Below are 24,358 nucleotides of genomic sequence, written 5' to 3'. Positions count from 1 at the left end.
TTCTGCTGCAAGTGGGAAGATGCCTTCTGGTCATTCTTTAGGCTTGAAGCCATGATTGGAGGGTCCATCCCCAGCGCCTGTGCGGTGGTCTGGGGGCACCGGGTGGGACGGGGGGAGACCAGGAGTCGGCGCTGGCTCATGCAGAACATTCTGTTTGGCTCCCCAGCAGGATTATTCTTGGCTACTACAGTTAGGATTCAAGATTTATTTTTATTTCTTACTGATTTCTATGAAACTGAAAGCAAAACCGGTGTCATGTGCAGGAACGGTGTCTCGAGTATTACAGCGCGAGCCCTGCCTGCGCACGGGTTATTATTAATTACGCGTTTCGAGGGTCTCCCAGCATCCACCCGGTTTCCTTACAGCACCGACTGTCAAACCAGCGGTTCCTGCCAGCGATGCCAGCGCTGTTCCTCGCCTCATTATCTCCTGGCAGCACGGCGTGAGCCCGGCGGCGTGGGGATGGAACGGCAGATGGAGCGGGCGCTATTCATAGCTCCGGCCAAGGCGCCGCTGAAATAGTCTGTCAGCATTGGTTTCAGCTTAGTAGGGGACCACGGGGGAAAGTCAGACTTTGCATTCCTTGGGAGCCACCCTGGAAAACTGAAAGTCTGGCTTCCTATTGGTTCGTGCCTTGTCTGAATGGTGGGAGCTGGTTTTCCCTCTTCTTTTCCACCCTGGCTCCACCAGCCACCCCCCAAACCCGCCTTCCCCACAGCTCGGAAGAGCTGGTCCTGGTGGAGCTGGGAGAATTTATTGTGCTGTGGAAGTTGTGCTGCCATGGCAACTCAGGCATACGGAATTCTAATTGCATGGCACAATATATGTTTATGAAAATAATTAATAAAACTGCAAGCAGGGCTGTTTTTATTATATTAGCGGTGTCTTTTGTACCGTGCTTCTCGCCTTTGCTTTTTTTTTGCACAGAAGGAATCTCACGGGGCAGGGGTTTTTAAAATTACTGATTTTGCTGCTTTCATTGTGAAATTTGGTTTTTTGTTTGTTGGTTTGAAGTCAGATCAGATGAGACATTGTTGTTTTAGTGTTTAACCTGGGTGCATGCAGTTGATCTGGGGTTTGATGGTATTGATATCAAAAGCTGTAAACAATATTTCAAACCAAAGGGGTGGAATCAGATGCAGGCACTCCTGAAAATCCAGGTGTCGGGCTGGTAGGAGTCTGTGAAAAGGAAGAATAAGGTGAGGTTAATCAGAGTTTTGTGTTGTCCAGAGAAACTCATGTTCGCTAACAGCCTTTTTGGTGCTGTGCGTGTACTTGCCCGGCGCGTGGCTGAGCCTCCTCTCCTCCCCACGGCACACGGAGCTCGGCAGCGAGGCGTGGTGGGTGCTCTGTGCGCCGACTGTGCTGGAGGGGAATGCTCTTACTTGGTCTTATTGACAGGTACAGTCCGGGGTGTGGCTTTGGTTTGGGTTGGTTTTGACTGCAAGTCATGCACTAATTCTGTCTTCTTGTGAATCATTCATGTTTGTTAAGTGGTAGTTTATATTTTTATTTTTAAAAGAATTAAAGAAAAAACCATAAAAATACAAGCTTTTCAGTTTTGGTTGGAATCAGCACTGCCATAGTGATTTAGACACAGTGAGTCTCTTTAGTTGTTCCACGTGTCTCCCTTGTTTCTCTCTGACCCTCAAGCAGGAAGGGTTTAATGCCGTAGCCGCTAATAAAGCGGAGCATCATTTAACTCGCTGCCATGATTTTTACTGGGTATGTGCAATGTATGACTTTCTTAGAATCCTAGAGTGGGTTGGGTTGGAAGGGACCTTAAAGCCCACCCAGTCCCACCCCCTGCCGTGGGCAGGGACACCTCCCGCTGGATCAGGGGCCCCAAGCCCCATCCAACCTGGGCCAGGGCCTCCCCGCCCTCATCGTGAAGAATTTCTTCCTAATATCTGATGTAAATCTTCCCCCTTTCAATTTAAAGCCATTCCTCCTCATCCTATCACTCCACGCCCTTGCGAAGAGCCCCTCTCCAGCTGTCTTGTGGGTCCTCTCCAGGTAGTGGAATTTAAATACTAATGAGTGGGTTTTTTGTAAGTGTGATGCCTTGTAAAATTTCTTTTAAAAACAGGAGAACTGAATAAAGCTGCTTCTTTAAAGATGAATAGTGTGTGATATCATTTAAATGTCACGTTGGGACAGGAAAGCTCCCCACAAGTCAGTGATATCTGTATTTCCTAACTTGTTGCTGACTCTCAGGTGTTCGCAGAGTGCTACCTCTGTTATGATACATTGTGCATTTAATGTGCTGGCTTAATGATTTTATTGCTGTGTGATGCCTTTCAAATGAATGGGAAAACAAAAATACATCCTGCTCATTAAAGGGTTGTGTATCAAGTTTAACTTCATTAGTTTTGATTAGGACCGAGCCGGTGCCATCTGTGCTGTCAGTATTGTACAGCTTTCACAGAAGAGATGAGAGATTTGGAATCCAGTTCCCTCATGGTGTGTTGCCCTCTTATTTTGTGTGGTTTTGTACAAAATTAACTTGGCTGGATTCCCTTTCTTTGTAGCCGAGCTGCTTATTTTTGGCTTCTGTTACCTGGCAGGGGAGTCTTTGGGCCAAGTTTTGATCTTATCTGCCTGATTGGTTGGCATCTGCATGGTTTTTTAAATCTTCAAGTCTGTTGGTTTCAATGCGTTTCCAAAACTAAGGAATGCTGCAGTGTGTTATTACTCGGTTTAGAAATCCATTAGGAACATCCTTCCTGCCCTCCAGCAGATGAGGTCTGCTGCCCAGCTTGGTGTCGTGTGCAGACTTACTGAAGGTGCACTCAATCCCTTCATCCAGATCATGGCTAAAGACGTTAAACAGTACCGGCTCCAACACCGAGCGCTGGAGAACGCCACTTATGACCGGCCACCAACTGGATTTAGCTCCGTTCACCACAGCTCTCTGGGCTCGGCCATCCAGCTGGTGTTTTACCCAGTGAAGAGCACGCCTGTCTAAGCCGTGGGCCACCAGCTTCTCTAGGAGAGTGCGGTGTGGAACCAGGCTTCGCGGGAGTCCAGGTAGATAACATCTACAGCCCTTCCCCTGTGCACTCGGCAGGTCCCCTAATCGCAGAACAGCAGGTTGATCGAACAGGACCTGCTCTTCATGAACCCATGCTGATCCCCGGGTTGACCTGCATTTGCCTGGTGAGTGCTCCACCAGCTCCCTCAGTACTTTTGGGTGAATCCTATCCAGCTCCACAGACTTGTGAGTGTCTGGGTAGTGTAGCAGGTTGTTGACTAAGTCTTCCTGGATTATGGGGGCGTTATCCTGCTCTCCATCCCCATCTTCCATCTGAGGGGGCTGAATACCCTGGGAATAATTGGTCTGACTATTAAAGGCTGAGGCTTCCGACTGGCTGTAGGCACCATCAGCTCCTTGGGGCAGGCAACCCCCAGGTCTGTGGTGTTTGCAGATGACCATTCCTGCCATGCTTTGTAAGATGGAATTCTTTGGATTTGGGGTTTTTGTTTTGAGTGCATATGACAGACACGCAGGTAATCTGGGAGATTCTGTGTCAAACCTGCTCGTGAGCTGCGCCCACGTCCTACCGGAGCTCTCATCCTCTGGAAGCAGCTTCTGCGCCAAGTGCTCCTTCCAGTACTTTCAGTTGCAAAGCATCTTTAAACTTTGTCCAGCATGAAATTTTCCATGGCACAGAACTGCTGCTTTTTGAAAAGCTGCTTAGGTAGAGAGTTCCTTGACAGCTTCAGCTGATCTAAATTGGGGCGACCGCAATCCTGACCTCTCGCCTGCCCGGCTGACCGTTCCTACCTCCTCTGCTTCTCTGCTGCCGCTGGAGCGCGTGTGAGCAGCCAGAGGAGACATCAGGGAGCTGACCTGGATGGAAATTAATGATATATTTTCCTCTGGGGTAGCTGTGGCCTAGATTAGTTCAGCGTGTGATCAGATAAGTGCTGGTGCTGGCCTGAGGGAGCGTGCGGGGCCAAGGGGAGGAGCAGCAGCCGCCGGGGTCCCTGTCTGCGGTGGTGCCGTCCTGGTGGTGGGCGAGTGGGCGGCTGATGGAGGCACAGGGTAACTTGCCCTTTGGCTTGAAGTGGTGCTCGGTAGCTTCGGTCTCCTTAATTTCAAACAGGATTGGGATTTATTTTTCAGGTTAAATTGTCATCGCTTGGCCTCGCAAAATTAGTCCTCAAACCCACAAATTATTGGCCGTGCAGGGTGGAGATGTGCGCTCTTCCATTGTGCGGTTACATCGTTATATTATTTCTCATCATTGCCGTTACAGCCCTCCCTTTAGATATTGAAAGAATTTAGTAGTTTTGCTGAAAAAGAAGTAGTGACAGAACCTGGGAAGTACCTTCGGTGGCGTCGGTCATCCCTCTTCAGTGTTAAAAACTTCTTAAAATGGGAGCTTTAGACAATTCATGGATTCAAAGTGTGCTGTTACTTCCATTTTGTGTTGGTTAGCGGGAGAAAACGCCTTATTTGGCTTTACCCCTTTCTCTTTGAAGCGATGGGCAGTGGCTGCCGTGCAGTCTCATGTGTTCACGGCGCTCAGGCTGTAATTATTGCCTGTCCGTTCATAAGAGGTTCTCTCCTCCTCTCTCTGGGAGCCAGCTGTAAAATAAGTAGTAAGCCTAACGAAGCATGAAGAATTATTGGCCTACAAATTAACTGTTAAATACTTCAGGGTTTGGTTTCTTTTTTCTTTCCAAAGACCCAGAAATACATGTTTGTCTGCTCGAAAAACAACTCCACAACATCATCGATGAGTTTCTAGGTGATCCACTAGGAAACGCGTGTGAAAAAATACCTTTGAAAAATGCATTTACTCTGCACTGTTTACTGGTGAAAAGAACGTGCTTCAGTCTGTGTTCGGTGCACTTTGTGTGTAGTGTTTGGGTGTTGGGTATCAGTTTTGTATTATTTTGTGAAGCCAGAGACCTTTCCAACTCCATACACTGTGCCTTCTACACCCAGCGATCGCCCCAGTGCCTGTGCGGAGTGGGAATGTTACCTCAGCCCCTGCCAGAGTACTTGGGGAGCATTGTCATCCTCGTTTCTCTTCAGAGGTTTCCCAGTACTGTTTCCTCCTCCCTCGCGAGGTTCCTCATCTTATGCTGTCAATTATTGATGAGGTCTGCTCCTGGAGCATTTGTTCATGATGAATAATTTCAAAGACAAATAAAAGACCCCTCTGCAAATTTAATGCATTGCCCTTTTGTAGCACGTTATATTGCTTTCTCGGAAGGGTGCACTGGGAAAACCAGCAAAAGCTATTTTATTTGAAGTTTTATGCATTATGTAGATTTCCTTTATGAAGCTACAATATGTGACATATCTAGGGTGCCTGCGAAGGGTAGAAAATTGGGTGATTTGCAAAGGCAATGACAAAAAATTCTTTTAAGTTGGTAATTTATATAGTAGCATTTTGCTTTTCCATGTTAAAGGGCGTACAAGCGCGAGAGGGTAGGTCAGGAGGAACTGCAAGCGGTTCTGTGCTTAGAAGTGTAAAGTTTAACAAAGAGCCTGGAAAGAAAATACCTTATGTGGATAATGTGCCTTGTTCACTTCCTAAATTATGATTAAACATATGATTTAAATTATGAAGTGGTGGCTGCCCCGTCCTTGGAGGCATTCAAGGCCAGGTGGGATGGGCCTTGGGCAGCCTGGTCCAGCGGGAGGTGTCCCTGCCCATGGCAGGGGGTGGAACTGGATGGGTTTTAAGGTCCCTTCCAACCCAACCCATCCTAGGATTCTATGATTGACTTATTTTCACTGCAAAGAGTCATATTTTCTCACAAATGTAACGACAATCTAAAATGTGGATCGATGAATTGTATGATGGGCTTGAGAATTAGGGACAATCAGTACTATTGGGTTGCAGTCCTTTTCCTTACTGAAAAAGGCTGTATGGATTGTTGTTTTCCTCTCTGTTGCCCAATCTAAATTGTGCTTCATGGAGGAAAGATAATCAGGAGGTCAGCTGGGCAATGTGCCGAGATAACGTCTCCTGGCCATTGCAGACCTGGGCTTTGTGCGTGTGTGACCAGAGGTGGAACACCACCCGCCCTCCCCTGAGTTTGAGTGTTCTCCGAGGCTGAAATCAGGGGTGCTGAATTCGGTGTCTGCCCCTTCTTCTCACTCACCCACTCCCCTTCCATTTCTGATGAGCTCTTTAGAGGATATGGAGTAGTATAAGGTCCCTTAAAAGTTACTGTCATGAGGTTTGATGGATCCTTGGTGTTGGTTGGGTTTTGATTTATGACTGACACTGGATCCCAGACTGGGCAAAACTTCTGGATAATTGTTCTGTTGCTCCCTTCCCGGTAAATTTAGCTGCAGAAAAAGCGTAGAGACAATGTTAAAATCTGTCTTCAGGCTGAACTTCTGCATTTTGTCTTTTTTTCCTATGCCACAAAGCAAGGCTGAGCTAAACCCAACAGGATGGGAACTTGGATGTGTTAACTGCTGGGTGAGCTGAGGCACAGAGAGACAACGTGCAGGTAGATTGAAAGGGTTAAAAAAGGTTAGACAAAAGCTTTTTCAATTATAAAGCTGGCATTATCTATTAAATGAATAGCTCCGTGCCTTGGTCTGAGACGTATATTGTAAATCATTTAATTAAATTCTCATTATTAATACTATACCGTAGTTTTCTGATAGCTTTGCAAGAAATTATGTGTCAAGTCAAATACTTTTGCAAATACCTATGTCTTCAGAGGTGGAATATTTCATGATTAAGAGAAAACTTGGGAAACTGTTGTCTGTCATGTAGAAGAGTACAGAGCAGATTGGAGTGAGAGACTCCAGGTGTTTCCTGGACACGCAGTTTTGTTTTCCCTATAAATAGCAATCTCTGTTTACGCTCACTGAGTCTTTGCAGAAGAAGCTGCAGATCGTTAATGGAAAACTTTGGACCATGTTCTGTTCAGAATCAGATCTGGTTTTATATGTTTTTGGTATTTTCCATCTATTATATTCTATCTTGACAGACATTTATATAGTGGGACGTTAATCTTTTCCCTGTGCTTAATCTCTCCATGAGAGCCTGTAACACACTTTTCTGTAACAGCAAATTTAGTTTTCTGTCTCGGGCTTGAGAAGGCGCAAATGCTGGTGAGACTCAGCATTGCTAATGCCGCGGTGTGCTGCCCGTTAAGGTAATGAGTCTGGGTTTGGTAAGAAGGGAGCTGAGGCTGTTCAGCCTGGAGAAAAGGATACTGAGGGGAGACCTCATCACTGCCTACAGCCCCCTGAAAGGAGGTTGTAGAGAGGTGGGTGCTGGGCTCTTCGCTCAAGTGACAGGACCAGAGGGAATGGCCTCAAGCTGCACCAGAGGAGGTTCAGATTGGACATCAGGGAAAACTTCTTCGCCAAAAGGGTTCTTGGGCTCTGGCAGAGGCTGCCCAGGGAGATGGTGGAGTCCCCATTCCTGGAGAGGTTTAAAAGATGGGCCAGTGAAGTGCTTGGGGATGTGATTTAGTAGTGGACAGGGATGGTTGGACTCAATGATCTCAAAGGTCTTTTCCAACCAAGTGGTCCTATGGTTCTGCAATTTAGAGGACTCCTAGATGAGGTGCCCCTGCTGTTATAGAGCAGATGGGGAGTTTTCTAATGCTAAAATCCATGCTGAGAGCGTTCCCCATCATGCCATCCCAGCCTAGTTAATGTATCCCCAAAGGAATGTACCGATTTCATTTTTTTTCCCAAAGAAGGGGCTGTTTGTGTTCTATAAGCTGGTCCTTCAGCTGGTAGGAGTGTCCCTCTGACTGAGCGCTGGGCTCGTATCGGCTCTCTGCCCGCAGATAGCTCTCTGTGATTGGAAGCTTCTGTGCTGCACTGAAGCTATTGGACAGCGATGGTGAGATCGGAGGGGTGAGTGAAGGCAAAAGAGTTGTGTCTGTGAAGGTTTAGAATAAGATGGCATAGAGCATCTCTGTTAGAGGGGACCTACAACAGTCACCTAGGCCAACTGCCGGTATGCTTCAGGGCTGAGCAAGAGTTCAAGCATGTCATTAAGGTCTTTTCACTGTCAAAAGCATTGCAGACCTGTGCGAAGCAGCAAAATGAGGTGCCGTTCCCATTAGGTTGTAGAGCTTCCTCATCCTTCTGCTCCAAAGATCAGATTTCACTACAACAGCATCGCGGGATCACTGTGTTACCATTCTTGCAATGACTTTCTGCACTTGTGCGGGTTTTTTCTCTTGTTTTCCACTGTTTCTTACCCACGAACTAAAGTTCCAGCAGCTGCCGGCAGCACGTGCAGCTTTCGCTGAGCCAGTAGGAAATAGGTGTTTCTGTGACGAGAAATTTCTCCCTTTGCTGATCTGAAGTGCTCTGCAGACTTTGCCAGACCTGAAGGGAATTCCCTCCCAAAGTGGGCTTTAACCACTCTGCCACAATCCCTGTCAGAAGGGTTCTGGTTTCGCAGGTTTGGTTGTTTGTGTCTGAACGTGGATGCACATCCTGTTTTAAGGAAAGGCTGTCAGCTCTCCTCTGGGTTGGTACTTCTTTTGACATTTGGTTACGTTTGCATCAATAAGAATAACTGCTTTAAAATAATTCTGTTGTAATGGATTAGTCCTTACTTCACGGTTGAGAGGAGAATGTATTTGAGAAGCATATGGTGTTCTTCAGGTCTTGTTTGACCTTCTGACCGTGCTTTATCCTCCTTGAAAGTGATGATATACGCATCCTTACAAACATATATGGCGTTTAGTTTTAAAACAGCGTGAAATACCAGTTTGCAGAAAAAGAACCTATGTAATTGCTTTTTACCTTCTAGATTGAACTTCCCATGTTGAACATTCTAAAACTTGGATGAGTCTCATATTTATGAGCCAAATTATCTGAAGTAATAGAAGCTATTCGTCTGTAAACTCGTAGGTACCTAAAGGCTGCCGAGTATTCCAGAAGGAACGCCCTCTGAAAATAGAAAAAAATATAAATGTTATGTGACTCATAAACATTGCCTACATAGAAATGTGGATGTTAGGTAGAAGTGGATGGGAACGGATGTGTAAGTGAATGTCTGGTGTTACAGAAATGTGGATGCAGAAGTAGTAAGAAACTGTCTTTATTTGCAGTATTCTCTGAGACATGTTTATACACTTTTAAGTAGATCTTTTGATTAATATTTCTTTCCGTTTGCAAGATAACAGTTGTACTTGGTGGTAAAAGTGGCAAATACGCCGTTACAGCACTGGAGGTCAAGTGTTAAGTGAGTTAAGGTCACATAAATACGGGATCGCGTGTCATAGCCAAATGAGCTCTGAAAGGGTCTGTTGAGAAACGCGAAGGTGGAGTATAATGCAAGATACAGTAATGCTTGTGGGAAGGAGCACTGAAAACAAGACTCTTACCTGTATTCTTTTCTGTAATACCTGTAAGTATTCAGATTGGAAAGCACTGGAGCCCATGCAATAGTTTCATCCATCTGAAGTCTGCTTGTTCTCCTGTGGTGCCTGTGTAAAGTGCTGGAGAGGCGTTCAGGGGCGCTAAAAAGCAGTACAGAGCAACCTGGTAACACTTGAAATGGGGTTAGGATTATGGTTGTGCACCGTGCTGTCTTCACGCTGTCTGGTCTTTATTGTTATGATCCGTAGGTGACCAGATAAATACCTCCTGTTGTCAGTACTATATTGATCTGAATCTTAGGAGGCACCAAATATAAAGTGAATTTCAGTTCCCAGACAAGAGGAATAACCTAGATCGATATAGAGAGGCAAAACCTGAGCTGCTTCTGGTGGCCCACACACAGCCCCAAGGGACCCAATGACACGCCGAGCTCCATCGCATGGCCTGTCCTTTGCCGTACGCTGTGGTTACACCGCCAGCTCTCAGCTGGAAAGAGAGGGACTTGAGGACTTGGGATGGATAAAATCTCCATAGCCTGAAAACGCTGGTTTGGCTTGAGAATCAGAGAGGCGGTGGAACGAGCTGGTTGACAGGGCAGGTTCTAGCACCGTGGAAACCTGGCTGGAACGCTGCTTCGCAGAAAAGTACTAGAGGTCTGGAGGACACCAGGTTGAAGAGGAGACAGCCTTGGGCCCTTGCTGCGTAGAAGGCTGATGGTGTCATCTTCCTGCATTACGAGTATGACACCTAATAATTTTTATTGTCATATCTTAGACCTGGAGTCGCTTGGCTTGTCGAGCAACTCTGTAAGGCAACACTTTCCTTAAAGTCTTAAATGGACCGGTTACACTGGTCATCTCATCCCTGGATTGCCAAGAGTAGGTTTAATTTCAGCATTTGTGAAGACTTGATGGAGGATACACTGACAAGATGGACATCTGCTTGGTCAGGGATGCTGCAGGAAACCCAGCTTTTAAGATCGAGAATTTAGAAGAGTTTGCTTTTTAAAGACCTTTTTTTAAGCAGTAGCTGTATTTATATTTTTTTTATGCTTCTTTGTGCCAACTACACATCACGTGGAAACCCCAACCCAGAGGGCCTTCGCCCTTGAGAGGGAGTGGGGAGCTTGCAAGGGGCGTGTTGAAGAGTCACTCCGAATTAATGGTGTACCGTGCCAGAAAATGGAGCGTGGTGCACTCAAAAGCTGGATCTCCTGCCCGGTAGCACAAGCAGTGGTTTTGTTTTGGTCACATCTTCCAGAGAAGACGTGGCGGAGTAAGGGGAATCGGTTATGTATCAGTAGCATCCAAGGGGGGGAGGGTGGACAGAAAGGAGAGGGAGAAGGAGAACAAAACATGACGATAGGAAAGGTCATGGATATTTTTTGGGTTTTGGAACGAGAGAGTGTATGCAGAATTGATCGTTTTGTGTCTGCTCTGCTGCTGCTGTGATTTTTTACAGAAAAATGTCATCAGCTCTGGTGCTGATTGATGGCTCAGCCCTGTAGGGTCTGAGCTGTTTCTGCCTTGCCTCTGTGGCTCCTACAATATCGCTTGCTTTTTTGTAGCTACATACAGAATAGCATTTTCATAGATACCTTGATAATTCTAGTACTACCTTTATTCTGTGCAGTCTTTAAGGATCTTGGAGTTGTCGTTTGCTGCGAGCCTCGTCTATGCCTTGTCCAGCATCTTGCTGATGGAAATAGCTCCCGGGAGGGTCACAACCTCAAGCTGGGCAGTCGGTCAGTGTGTCCTCAGCAGGTCTTCTCCTCCTCCCCCCAAGTAGTCTTCAAGATTGACTTAAGCGTTGAGCATCGTTGCCCATTTCCGTGGAACTGGTGTGGCCAATCATATCAATAATGGATAGTTCCTGCCGAGCTAATGGCCAGTCTGGACCCAGTGGCGCTGGGTCTGAAGGGTTGGGGCCCCTGCCCACAAGCTTTTCAACCATTAGAGAATCACGTATTTAGAAGCGATGGGTAATTTTCTGTTCCTAGTCTATGAAGGGACGTGTTGTGGATGCTTTTCTGAGGATCCTCTGGAGAATTCTTCATAATGTGCGGCCTGAGCAGCTGCCCGCTGCCTTGCCAGACACAGCTTGAGAAGAATGGGAGAGAATTTGATAAAAGGTGATGTCTCCTTCCTTGGGGAGAGCTCTGTTAGTAATCCAAAATATTATGCTGATGAGAGAAGAGAGACTCTGCCACTAAATTTAGATGCAGGCTTGACCTGCCAGAAGCCAGGACAGCTCAGCTTTGCGCTATCGATTTGGCCCCTTGTCCAGGAGGGCTTCTGCTCCTTCCTGCTGGCAGCAAGAGCTTTTCCCAAGCGGCGACAGCTAGAGCTGACAGCCGGCCAGAACTGGCAGGGTTCACTTGACCGACGTGTTTACTGAACTAACCTAAATATTTTGTTCACTCTAAATATCTTGATATGTAACTGTTTTGAAAAAAAAACGCTCTCTACAGAATAATCCTCTGCTTTTTTCTCAGTTTCTGTTTCTCGGTTAATTAGTTCTCTTTGAGCATTGTATGCTCTCAGCTGAATAAAAGCTGATGATGATTGAAGGAAAATCTATTTTTAGAGAAGAGCTGAACTGCAAGGTATGTATTACAGAACTGCTACGGAGGAACTGAGCACAAGCCAAACCGCATTTATCCAGTATTTCTAAAAGAAAGGGCTATTGATTATTATTTTTCCCCAAAGTCTGATTGGAAGGGAACCTGAGATTTTCTTGGATCACACGTTCTGCTTGGAGGGTTGTAACACGTGTGGCAGCTGCTGAGAGAAGAGGGGTCGATGCTGTTGTGTCCGGATGCTGGCACAACGTGATGTCAGGCTTCCCTGAAGGCATGGGTTTGGGAGGATGCCGCTAATAACGAGGGGTGAAGCTCCGTGCCGGTTGTGCAGCTCATTTCAAACCTATCCTGACTGAGGATGTTTTTTTCCGTCTTGTAGTTGCTGCCTCTTTGTGATTGTGTTTTAGAGAGTTTAAAGTTACTCATATTCCCGTGGGTGCTGGTGTGGAACTGTACAAGAATGTAAAGAGCTTTAAAGAACGAAATAAGCAATATGCAAGAAATCTGTTCTTCAGCAAAGCGCTTAGGCTGCGGAAACAATGCCGTAGTGTCCAATAATGTGCGCTTGGCAAGGCAGTATTTAAATTTACAGCTCCTCAGGATTAAAAGGCATGGATTTATTGCAGGTACCTCTAACGCCTGCTATCAGCAGCTGGTGTGTTTGCACATCGTACGTCTCTGGCTAGACAAGAGTGATGAAGCCCTGCAGCAGCCTGGGAAGTTCTGCTTTCCGCACAACGTGTAGAAAAATGTCAGTATCCAACCCTGAAGGAATGGGACACTCTGGATTTCCGGGCCATGCTAGTTTTACATGTTGAAAGCCCATTTGGATGGCTTTTTTCCTTGTCTTACTTTCCTTGATACTCTGGGTTTGGGCTGGTTTTAGCTACTGAAGAGATGGAGCACAGGTAGAACGATTTGGTGCAACATCAGCTGTTTGAACCTCACCAGAGCTGCAAACCTCTTAAATGGGTCCAGTGAGGGGAACACAGCACGTACAAAACATACTGGTTTTGCATATAAACCTATGTGATAAACCCAAACTTGAAGGAGTTCAGAAAGATTAGAGATAAGCCTTCGGAATCTAAGAGGTACAGTATGAAAATTGCCAACTGCAATGCATAATGACCTGTTCTTCATCACACACTGTTCTGTGGGTTTGGGTTGTCTTCTTCCCAGGATCTCTACCTTGTCTTATACAAAAGGAATAACGCTTATCTAATGAGCAGCTCTTATTTTGTTGTTTTCTTCCCCCTTATTATTTTTCATTGTGTAACCCTCTGCCTTACTACGTACGATTCAGATGAGGGTTGGAGGGTGAAGTTATTATTTTCCTCTTTGGCGTTTCTCTAGGGCATATCACTAGAGTATCACAGTGCTTCAGATGTTAATTGATTTTCATGACACTCTGCTGAGACGGGGAATTATTATTAACCAGGGAAACGGAGCACGAGGAGATGGAGGTCGGAAGTACTGTTCGGTTTGAGTCACCTGTGACTCGGTTTGGGGTTTTTTTAGTACTCACATTAAACTCTTGGATTCCTTTAATTGCAGCCGTAGGTAATTCTGCATTTCTCCATACTGAGCCGGCAGCTGTAATAGTAAGGAAAACTCTAGTGCCCACTCATGGAATCTTTTGTGTAAGCGATGTGCCTGATTTCATGTAAGAGCTTTTGGGCAGAAGCGGGGAAGGGGTCTGAGTCTTAACACAGCGTTGAGATGCTATGACTCAAGAGATTTTTCTTCCTTTATTACATTCTTCTGGCTCAGGCCATACTTATCCTACGATTCTCGCGACAAAGGAAGCGTGGCTCTATCTACAGGAGTCCTTCTGCTCCCTAGCCATAATTCCTCACCGGAACGGGTACGCAAATGTGCAGAGGTTCTTTATGGAGTGTCTGTGAAGTGTTCTTAATGAAAACACAATTCCTCATGTACACGCATAAAGGTTAGCCCGTGTTTCTTAATTCTGAGTGTTTGTGTGCCCTTAATTTTCTTTTAACATTTATTTAATGTAAATATAGTTCTGTTCTCTTGTGTATCCCTCTGTCAGTCTGCCTTCTGGCATCAGGCGTCCACGTTTAGCAGCGTCCTAATACTTCAGAACGGCAGCAGTGCCAAGGAATCGGTGCCCCGAAGTGGTTGCTGCAGCAGTTTGGCTGTTTTCAAAGTGAGACGACTTAAAGTAGAGAGCGTGTTCAGTAGGATGTCAGCTGTCAAATAGTTGACATATGAAGATAATTCTTTTTCTCAGTAGAGTATTGTTTCTCTGAGTTGGCAGCGCAGAAATGATTATTCAAAGCGAGAAAGATCATTAAAGCTCTGAATGCTTTGATAGCCATCTCACCTTCGCGTTCTTTCATAAGAAATTAACTAATCATGGCTTTCAGAAGAATAAAAATCCTCTGAAAACGTGCGTTAGGATAAGTGCAAACTCCTCTGCTGTGGTACCCCTGAGAGCGGTGCTCTCTGGAAAAAGATGGAAACCTAACTAAAATATTTTTTATGTATCTTTTAAGAATAGTTCTGCACTGACCTTCACTCTGGACTCATTTCTTGCTTCTCTTAGTTTATGGTTTATCACGTTTCAGTGATGGCTTTCCTATAACTTTCTTTAAAATGCTTGGGTCTTTTCCCATTCGTGGAAGAATTAACCTAACGTGTTTATGATGGACTCGGTAGCCGTGTTTGCTCTGTGGAGGGGATCTTGCATGTAATTTAAGGCATTTTCTCTCAGTGTGACTGAGTTGTCTGATCAGTCTGAAACTGCAGCTGTTTAGCCCCTCTCTTGTGTTTGGAAGCCATGGAAATACTCGTTGAAGAAATCTGATTAGAGAACCGCTTATTATTAAATTTCTATTATTATTATTCTGTGTTTTGTTGCATGCGATTAAGACTGTGTGGTTGGTTTTGGTCACCAGTAGTTACATAACGCTTATATACCCTGAAAGATGCGATGGTAACCTGGTGAAAGCACAAAAATGTGTTTGTTTTCTCCAGCAATGCCAGTCAACCTAATAAAAGCATCACCTCTTTTCATACGCTTTCCTTTTCTTAGCACATAAGGACATGCCTGGTATTTTACAAACTACAGATTGTGTTCTTGTCTCGTACCAGAGACGTTCTCGTTGAGCAAAAGGAAAGCAACGATTGAGGTCACTGGTAGATCATAAATGAGGAAGAGGAAGACTTCTGCGTGTGAGAAGTGCAAGACTGTGCTGTGTGCAGAGAGGGGTGTGCAGGAAAGATGAAACCATCATTTATTGTGGAGTATTGAGAAAATTAGAGGACGTGAGAGGCAGAGGAAGATAGAAGAAATTAGATTTAAAGAAAACCCAGTGCAGCCCAGGACGATGTCTCTGTGCGTGTTGGTCGTGGCTGAGCCCAGAGGGAGCCGCGGGGGGAGCTGCAGTGGATCCCTGGCTCAGCCCCCTCACCGTATGGCGTAGTCTCACCACAGGGGCTTGAGGGGATGGGGAGACCACCTGAACTCTGGAGATTACCTGGGTGCTGACTCCTGCAGGTGTAAAGGAGCTTTGTTGATGGAGAGCTCTGGATTACAAACTGTAATCTGAGGGTTTAGAAGCTTTTCTATAACAGATATTTTGTTTTCACAGTAAAAGCGTTTATAAAGGATTTATTTTCTAAGACACAGAAGAGGATTCTGTTGATTTTTCCTTTAGGGTTACGGAGGTAGCAGAGAAGAGCACCAACCTGAAGGTGCTGTCTCATGCTGAGGGTGATGGAACCCAAGATAATTGATTACCTGGTGTGGTTCCAGCTCTGATGTTTTGATGACATTTTCTCATGCACACAGTGGTCTTTCTTAGGTCTGAATGCAATGATTTCCATCTATAGAAATGCAGTACTGCGGGCAATTGCTTCTTTGTCGACAGGCCTGTCTTCGTCTAGGGAGCAACTCAGTTGCTTAAATGTGGGCCCCGGGTGTCCTTTTAGCTGTCGTTGGGTGTGCAGATCGTCCACCTGCAGCCTGCAAAGATGATGTAGCACTTCCAGCAGGCTCGTGTCCTCCGGAGGTAGCAGCTGCTTTCCTGGCGAGATTCTCTCTGCGCCGCTAACATAGCGTTTAGGCGCCTGCGCTTACCCCTCGTCGGCAGTCAGTGTGAAAAGGGTGTTGAATCGGAGGTAGAGATCATTGTCTCATACTTCTGCTTTTGTTCTTTTACAGACCACTGAATGGTGAACTTTGAACATTTCTAAGCACGGCATCTGATTTGTAATTAACGCTGGTTTTATGGCAGACTGATACATGTTTTAGATTGATATCTCTGAGCTTGCAAGAGACAGTGTAATTTTCTTTTCTTTTTGCTCCGAGGGAAACACAGTAAAGCCTGTGTGCTGTGGTAAAAATGCATTGACGGTTAAACAACCCGTCGTTGCCCGTGAGTGTTCGAGGTGAACTGTAAGCCCAAAGGACAGAAAACATCCCACGTTGCTCTTGTTGAACTGTCAAATTATTACTGCATGTGCTGCTGGAGGATTTTGGGTTTCTTCTCAAAGCGTTTTTAGAGGATGAGTCAGTAAAGCAGTTATCTAATGTTCCCACGTTGACTGCGCATCCAGTTTGATGTTCTGTTATGTTTAATTACACTGGTAGCAGGCTAATACTTCAGGATTTGTCTGTCTTTTTTTTTACAGGACTCTGCTCAAGAGAGCGTCATCACGCGAGATATTCACCGTACATTTCCAGCCCATGATTATTTCAAAGATACGGAAGGAGACGGTCAGGAATCTCTGTACAAAATCTGTAAGGTACAGTCAGTACTCTGCATTTTAAAGGGTGTCCTACATCCTGCTATGCCTGCATTTTGCCCTGCTAACCCTGGTCTGATCCCAGTCACTGATCAATAAGATTTTAGAGCTTTATTTGGATTGCGTGGGGAGGGTGTAGTGTTTCTGCAGCCCTGGATGTCCTGAAGTACTTTTTATGACCTTGCATTTTATGTCTCCTGAGATGGGTATGAGGAGAGCCAGGCTCGCGCTGGCTTTGCTGATGGGTGCTTTGGCATCAGAGCTCTGCTTCAGCAGAATCATGATGTGGTAGAACTTCTTTTCTCTCTGCTGTTAGAGAGGTTTGCGGAGGAAGAGGAACCCCCGGAGCAAGCTTGGCTGTGAGGCTAAGCAAGCGCGTCTCTATGTCATTATCTGGAGAGCAAGTTAGCTGACCTTTCCTGAAGCGGTGTGTGCGTGTGGCTTTTCACTCGTAGCTCTCAGATCACCTCCGATCAAAGGAAAACCTATTTTTTCCATGCACTTGGGGAAGTTGAGGCACTAAATGAAGAGTTTTGTCCAGCTTGTGCAGACAGCTGTTGGTTGCTCAGGAGGGATGCAGAAGGTGGAATACTCAGAAGAGAGTTCTCTATCTGTCAGTCCCAGACTTAGTTGTGTTTCTGGCAGGTGGTTTTCATTTTACTTCTTTTTCTATGTGCAGAATGCGTGATTGCCTTAGACAAAGCCATTTCCACTTCCTTTCCTTTTCCTGGTTACTCTTTTTCCACTCCAGTTGTTTAATAGACAGAAATGATGGACTTGTCATAACAAGGAGAAAAATGTCCTGCCTTTGGGGTATAATGATACATATTCCTGTTCTGCGGATAGGTTCTGTGTTGAGAGAGGCTCCTATTCAAACAATAATTTGGACGCCTGCTAAATATAGCTACTTAGGTTACATGTATTGAAGTTCATTGTCTTGAGTAATTTGCACTAAAAAAGAACAAAGTGAAAAATAAAGGAGCAGAGAGAACTTTTGAACCAATTATACTGATTTCTTCCTCACCTTGGAGGGCTCTAGATGGCTACAAGAAACCCACTCCTGTGCCAATCTTGGAAAAGAATAACTAGGACAATGCAAATAATTGTGGGGTTGTCAGTTTGATACCAGTTAAGTGAAAAATGATGGAATAGCATTCAGCTTATCAAAATTAAATGTGAGAAGTATATTATAATGAATGCCTATGAGTTTACTCAAAATAGATCTTGACAGGCTAATAAGAAAAAAATACAGGTTTCATTGGTGAAGGTAATTTTATGGAAATGCTGTAGATCGTGTAGTCAGCCTTGCAAAGCTGTGTGAAGGCTGGCCAAGCTGGAGCAGGAGCAAGGCACACATTAAAGAATTAAAAAATCCTGGCTAGCCAGCAGGTTACCAACCGTCAGCAGTGACTACGTGCATTTCGGAGAAGATGTGATGAAGATCCCTTGTTCATTCGATGTGCTCTGGTTAGTCACCTAGGAGAAAACAGGAGAGTCATTTATGATGAAGATCCCTTGATGACACAGAGGAAAAGGGAATGGGAAATAATGAGGCGTGGAATCATAGAATAGTTTGGTTTGGAAGGGACCTTAAGGATCATCCAGTTCCAACCCTGCTGCCGTGGGCAGGGACACCTCCCACTGGCTCAGGCTGCCCAAGGCCCATCCAACCTGGCCTGGAACCCCTCCAGGGATGGGGCAGCCACAGCTTCCCTGGGCAACTGGATGAATCTTGTGTAGGAACAGAATGACTCGAGGAACTCGGTATTTTAGAGCTGCTGTAGATGCTTTTGATTACTGTGTCCCGAATTGCAGATGACTACTTCTGCGTTGGAAAGGCTCTGTAGAAGTTGATGAGGATGATGAAAGGATTTAGGAACATACTTTGCAAAGAAAAATCCTTTTTCATGAATGAGGTAAGGGAATGAATCTGTCTGAACTAGAAGCAACTTAGAGGGATTCTCTGCCTCACAGGCAGCTTCGGAGAGGCCGAGATCTCAGATTCAGGATTTTGAGGTAAAGGTGAAAAATTCTACTTGTTTCCCAAAGCTGGGAGCCTTCCCTGCAGTCAGCGCCTCTCCTGCTGGTGCAGAGAAAGATGCTGCAGATGTTGCTCCTCTTTTCTCGACGGCCCTCTGTCACGGCCAGACAGTGTGCACATCAGGTTGAGGACTGCTTTTCTCGTCAAGCAGTTTGTATTTATCTACGGTCGAATGACCTCTGCCACTTTCTCTTGATAGGAACACATTCTGCATAGCATCTTTGCAGTCAGCTTTTAATTTACTGCTCCAGGAAGGTTTGTCTCATCGGCAGCCTTCGTTTCTGTGCTATTTTTGTGTTCTGTATGATTTGTGAGGGTTTTCAACAGCATCAGCCTTAGCACGTCTTTCTGTAACGTTCTGTGAGCAACCTCACCTTCATTCCGTGGGTGCAAATGGATTGCTTATTCCTACCGTTCGCTTTCTATCCTTCAAGCAATTATTTGAGGGCATAAGAGGACTTTGTGTGACAACTCAGTTCCCTAAAAAAGCTTTTGGGAAGGGATCTTGTTGAAGGCTTTCTAAAAATCCTAGTGGAGTCTGTTGGCTGCCTCACTCTTTTATGTGCTCGTTGGTTCGAAGAAGGATCTGGGAAGCATTGCTTCCTTGTAAAACAGCCACATCCAGTCTTCAGCGTTGAATTATTCATAAGTGTACTGATTTTATTCTTGACGGCTCCTACCGACTTGCCAGTACAGAGATCAGGCACGACTGCTGGGTGGATTTCTAGGCGGCTCCTTTGCCTTCATCCTTGCACTTTCTAAAGAGGCCGTGGCTGTGTTCTGCGAGTGACCTGTCTGTGGCTGGGTCCAACTGGACCCTCAGGCTGTGATTGATGTGGTGAGTTTTGAAGAGAAATTGTTAAAATCAAATTAATTTGCTTTTAATCTTGTCATTCCCTAAGAAAAATATGAAAGTCAGTGTTGAGAGTGACATTGTGGCTGGTTTATATCACCATGATAACTTTTAAAGAGGTGCTGGCCCTTCTTCTGATATGAAAGCATGATGTTTGAAGAATAGGATTGTTGAATAAGGCTGGAAAAGGTCTGTCCTGAAGTGGGAGGGTAACAAGCTGAAGAGCGTTTTCTTCATGCCCCACTGAAATGAGAGATGATCTGAGCTGTCAGATAAAAAAGAAAACCATTAAAAGCTCACTGCCTCATTTTAACAGGTCTGTCAGTTTTAGTTCCGTCTCTTAATCTCTTCTTCAGAACAGTAGGAAATCAGGAAAGATGGAAACTTTTTCAGTTGCAGAACATTTATGTGACAAAGTATCTAAAAATAAACTTTAAGGCTGACAAGGATGATAAGGAGTGAAGAGAGTTCCAGACTGGGGATTGGAGGTTTCACCTGAGGACATCGCAGAAGCTCGAGTTGCACAGACCAAGCGTCTTTGGGGAAGCGGTGCAGTTCCTTGCTCACCTTCTGTTCAAATACCAAACACAACTCCAGCTCTCTTTGAAGCGCTCGTTCTCTGCAGTTCATAACAGAATCGTACTCTCTACCTCTTTCCACGCATGCAGATGTAGTTAACGGCTGGATGCCCCAGGGAACCAAAGCGCTTGGCAGAAGTGGTCCTCTCTGCTGTTTGGAGGGTGTGCAGCGTAGGATTCAATGTGAGACCTGCTTTCTCTAATTTTCTGATTCAAGTAACCCCGGCAAACAATCCCTGTGACTTTGACAGGAGAAAGGGAGTGTGTTGCAGGGCAGTCCTTGGGGTTAGCTACGCAAGGAGCCTGACTGGGCAAACTGGGCAAACAGGCACAACGCTTCTATGATCTTTGATAAGTGGTTGAATAACTTTTCAGAGATGCAGAGTTGCTGTTAGTGTTTCCCAATAAACAAAGGCATCGTGGAGGGCGATGAATCACATGTATCATGACTTATTTTATTGTTAAGTACTTATCTCCTCGGTTGATGAAATTTATAGTTTTTTTCCTAGTCCCACTCGTACATCCCTGAAGGTTTTGTTCTCGGGTCGGTGTGGTAGCTGGGTTACTGGGAAAGGAAACACTCCAGATGGCATTGCTGTGTCTGTTTATTTGCTGATACCCATGTTAGTAAAATAATAGACTGTTTTCATAGCAAAGCTGATACTGAAGGCACTCCAGTATGGGGGTTTGGCTTTCTTTGCTGTGTAATTGAGAGGTGAAAATGTCTTTGAGTCGCTCCTTTGTGACCAGTAGCTTTGATAGCGTTCTAAGCTGCGGACGATGGGTCACTCTTCGGCTCATCCTTCCCCATGGCGGAGCTGCTGTTCGGTGCCATCCTGCGTACTCGTTGTTTCACGTACAGGCTTTTTGTACATTTTCATTTCCATTTCATGGCAGCATTGTTTTTCCGATGATCACCGCTTCTCATCGTGCACCTATGCTTCCAGATTTTTCAATCTTTATGATGTCCTGAGATATACAAACTGGAAGTCACAGTATTTGTCGACTCTGGTTTAATTATTTGAGAGCAGATCTTGTTCTTTCCCATAGGAGTCTATTTGCCAATTTTAGCATAAACGTAGGAGCATAAACAGAATCAGTAAACAATTATTTTTCATCTATTTTTAGTTGTTTATTTTCTTTGCTCTTGGCTTGAAGAGCGATTTTAGTAAATATTATTGTCTTGTTTCATGCAAAGGATTTTTATGTTATCTTGTCTCCTTCCATTTGCATATTAATAAGGTTCCTTCTCCGTGCATCTGTGCTCAGCGAGGAAGCAGTGGCACAGCTCCTGCATCTGGAGTGTCTGCTGAGACGGTGCTCGTGAAAAGGTCAGGGTTGTGAATCTTCAGCGCTAGGAAGAGAGTAAAGGCTTTGGTGTGTTCGGAGGCCTGTCTGAAAAATGTGAAGACTTCTTATTCCCTCAGCCCTCCCAGCTCTGGGGGAGGCTCGTTGTGTAACGTGCGCGTGCCTCTCCCTGATCCTCCGTAAATGAGTAACTCAATGCTAAAAATACAGCTTTCAGTTAACACAGAAGTTCCGTATGTGATGTGTTACATCCTAAACGCTGCAGCCACAGGGATATTATTCCTTTCAGACTGTTAGCCTTATAATAAATTTAGGTATGGAGGTTTAAATTACACTGTCACTAAAATTGTTTAGCGCCCAAGTGTGTCATCAAATACCTTATTGCCCGAGACGTCTGCATCGCAGTGTGGATATGTTGCCTTGAAAGTTTTTCACCCCGTGTGAATCTCGACTAAACCAGAGCTCAGCCCAGAGCTGTCTGTGTGTCCAACGCCGAGCAGATTCCCTACATCGTTTCTGCCATTTTGGTAGCAACACAGAGGTAAGGGGCGAGAGCACATCAGGCTCGTCGTTGTCCCCCCAAAGCTTGCGTTCAGCCCCTGTTCCAGTTCCAGAGAGCGTTACCATTGGCAGGAGAGAGACCTTCATTGCAGATAAGAGCTGGAGATCTGTGGAGACCTGGAGATCCAGGGAGCCGCGGCTCATCCTTTCCCCTCCGCACAGCTGTGAACTGTTGGGGGGGGTTAAAGCTCTGGAAATGTAGGCAGACACCACAGACGCCTTTTCCATGAGCTCCCTTTAGTTTCTGATGCAGCTGTAATGTTCAGTTTCCGATGCCGTGGAGCTACGGTGGAGAAGGGAGGTTGGTGCTGGGGCGGCACGCTGACCCCTGGCAGCCTGTGTTTCGTTGTTGTCAGTGCGTTGGAACCCTCAGCACGTATAAGCGCTCGCTCTAATGCAGGTGAGGATGCAGAATGATGAAAAACATTTCATTCTGGAATTTGGGACGTACTCTTTGCTCTTCCTTTTTAAAAGCTGCCGGGACATGTGCACGGGAGTCACAGGAATCCCCAGTCTCGGGTTTTGGATTGAAATCAGCAACCTTTCCATTCCTCTTCTAAATGCTGCTTAGTCGGTGTTTTTCTGTCAACGGAAGATTCTGATTTTGGGAGATTTCCCTCTATTGGTGATTTTAGACAAGAATTTCTGTCCATCTCTGGGTTCCTGGTGCACTTTCCCAAGCCGAGGCGGTTCTCTGTCATCGACTGTGTTTGTGGAGACTCCGTTGCTTCCAGGATGTTCGCTCTCTGATGACGTTGCACTAAGAACTGCATCGTAGTTGTCTCTTCAGAAGACACATACTTATAAAAAAGACATTTTAATTCTCCGAGTGAGATCTTCATTTAGTTAAACCTAATGAAAGTAGGATACAAGTCAGAATCTTCATTAAGTCCCATTTATGAGATAGAGAATATTTAAAATCCCGGTTAACTGGAGTGTTGTGATTAGAGATTACCCAAGAGCTTCGGAAAATAATAACTTAAAAGGCTGAAACATTGTTCAGTTTGTCGTGGGAAAAATCCCATTCTCTTGAATTTACAGAGCTACAATGGCTGCAGTGGCAGCGGGGAATTTGGGATTTTGCTTTGTTTTCCCCTTTCATGTGGAAAGACAAAGTTAACGCTCCTTAAGCCCTTAGAAGGATAAATCTTAAATAATTAATCTTAGATCTTTTGTTAATAATGTGATGTTATGGTGGTATCTGTAGGCAACATCCTTATTTTTGAGGCTGTTTTGGTTAATTGCATCGTATTTCAGTGCTATCGAGTCCCATAGGTTACTTAAAAGTAAAAAAAAGAAAAGCATAATTGGAAATGTAATATGCATAAAGCTTCAAAAATCTTTTTGCTATGGGCAAATACAGTGAAATCGTGTAGAGTGCAGAGGCTTCATTAGCAAATAAGTCCTTAGGATTAAATCTTTAGGAATGTCTTTTAGGAAATAAAAGAGTTTTTAGGAAGATCTTTGAGGAATAAATCTTTAGTTCTAGGGCAGCACTGAAGTTAGGATCTCGGCTGCCGGTGGGATCAGATGCTGGGCAAGGACCTCATGGAAATTCCTTTCAAAAAGGAAGCGAATGGAGCAGTTGATGGTTTTTTCGTCGTTGTTGATTGCTTCAAAGATTTGTGAATGCTGCCGTCCTTTGACCGGGGCCTCAGGTGTTTTATACATCCCATGAAGATCTGTGTTCCTTAATGAACAAAAAATATCTTCTTTAAACCAAATTATCCAGTTTCGTAGTTCTGTAGATCTCTCTTTACGAACGTCCCCTGCTCTGATTTAATCAGCCAATCCACAGTTCACCGATTTACTCCCCCCCCTCAGCTTTTTGGGTGAATACTGTCGGTTCTTAGTAAAGGTTTAGTATCTTTATGCCTTTTAATTTATCATCTCTCCTGACGCTCGGTTGGAGACAGGTCCTTCACCACATCCTGTGATAGAAATGGTTCTGCAGTGACAGCCCCTGCGATTCTTCTGTAATAAAACAGACACAGGGAGAGTTCACATGGATTTTCTGCTGGAGTTTAAATACAACTTTTCTACCTTAATCATAGATTTTCCAAGTAGAGGCTTTGCCTTCCTGCTCTGGATGTGTTCGAAACGGATTTATTACGAGTTTTAATGTCTTTAGGAGGTTGTTTATGGGAACATTTCTTGCTCTTCCCTTCATATTTTTATGTTGAATGTGCAGAGTGAGGGTTTTTTTGCGCTCTTCCTGTTTTCTCTCTCTTTCAATAATTTCCCCGTCTTTCATAATCTCAAAAGGAACATGTTTTCATTCCTGATAACCTTCTGTACTTTTTAATCTATGTCACTTTTGAAGGCA

General features: G+C 45.0%; 1 protein-coding gene across 5 annotated transcripts in view; it reads left to right on the top strand.

Moving 5' to 3' along the window:
- The window catches only part of RABGAP1L (RAB GTPase activating protein 1 like), a 223,838-nt gene that overhangs the window by 100,597 nt on the left and 98,883 nt on the right, over nt 1-24,358 (top strand). For all 5 annotated transcript variants that reach the window (XM_054073599.1, XM_054073601.1, XM_054073602.1 and 2 more), the window contains one exon: nt 16,578-16,691. In XM_054073599.1, coding sequence (XP_053929574.1) covers nt 16,578-16,691 — 114 coding nt within the window. The remainder of the gene's footprint in view (nt 1-16,577; nt 16,692-24,358) is intronic.

The sequence above is a fragment of the Cuculus canorus genome, chromosome 8 (genome assembly GCF_017976375.1).
Source record: "Cuculus canorus isolate bCucCan1 chromosome 8, bCucCan1.pri, whole genome shotgun sequence".
NCBI lineage: Eukaryota > Metazoa > Chordata > Aves > Cuculiformes > Cuculidae > Cuculus > Cuculus canorus.
The sequence above is the reverse complement of the archived record's forward strand: the minus strand, read 5'-3'. Positions and strand labels throughout refer to the sequence as shown.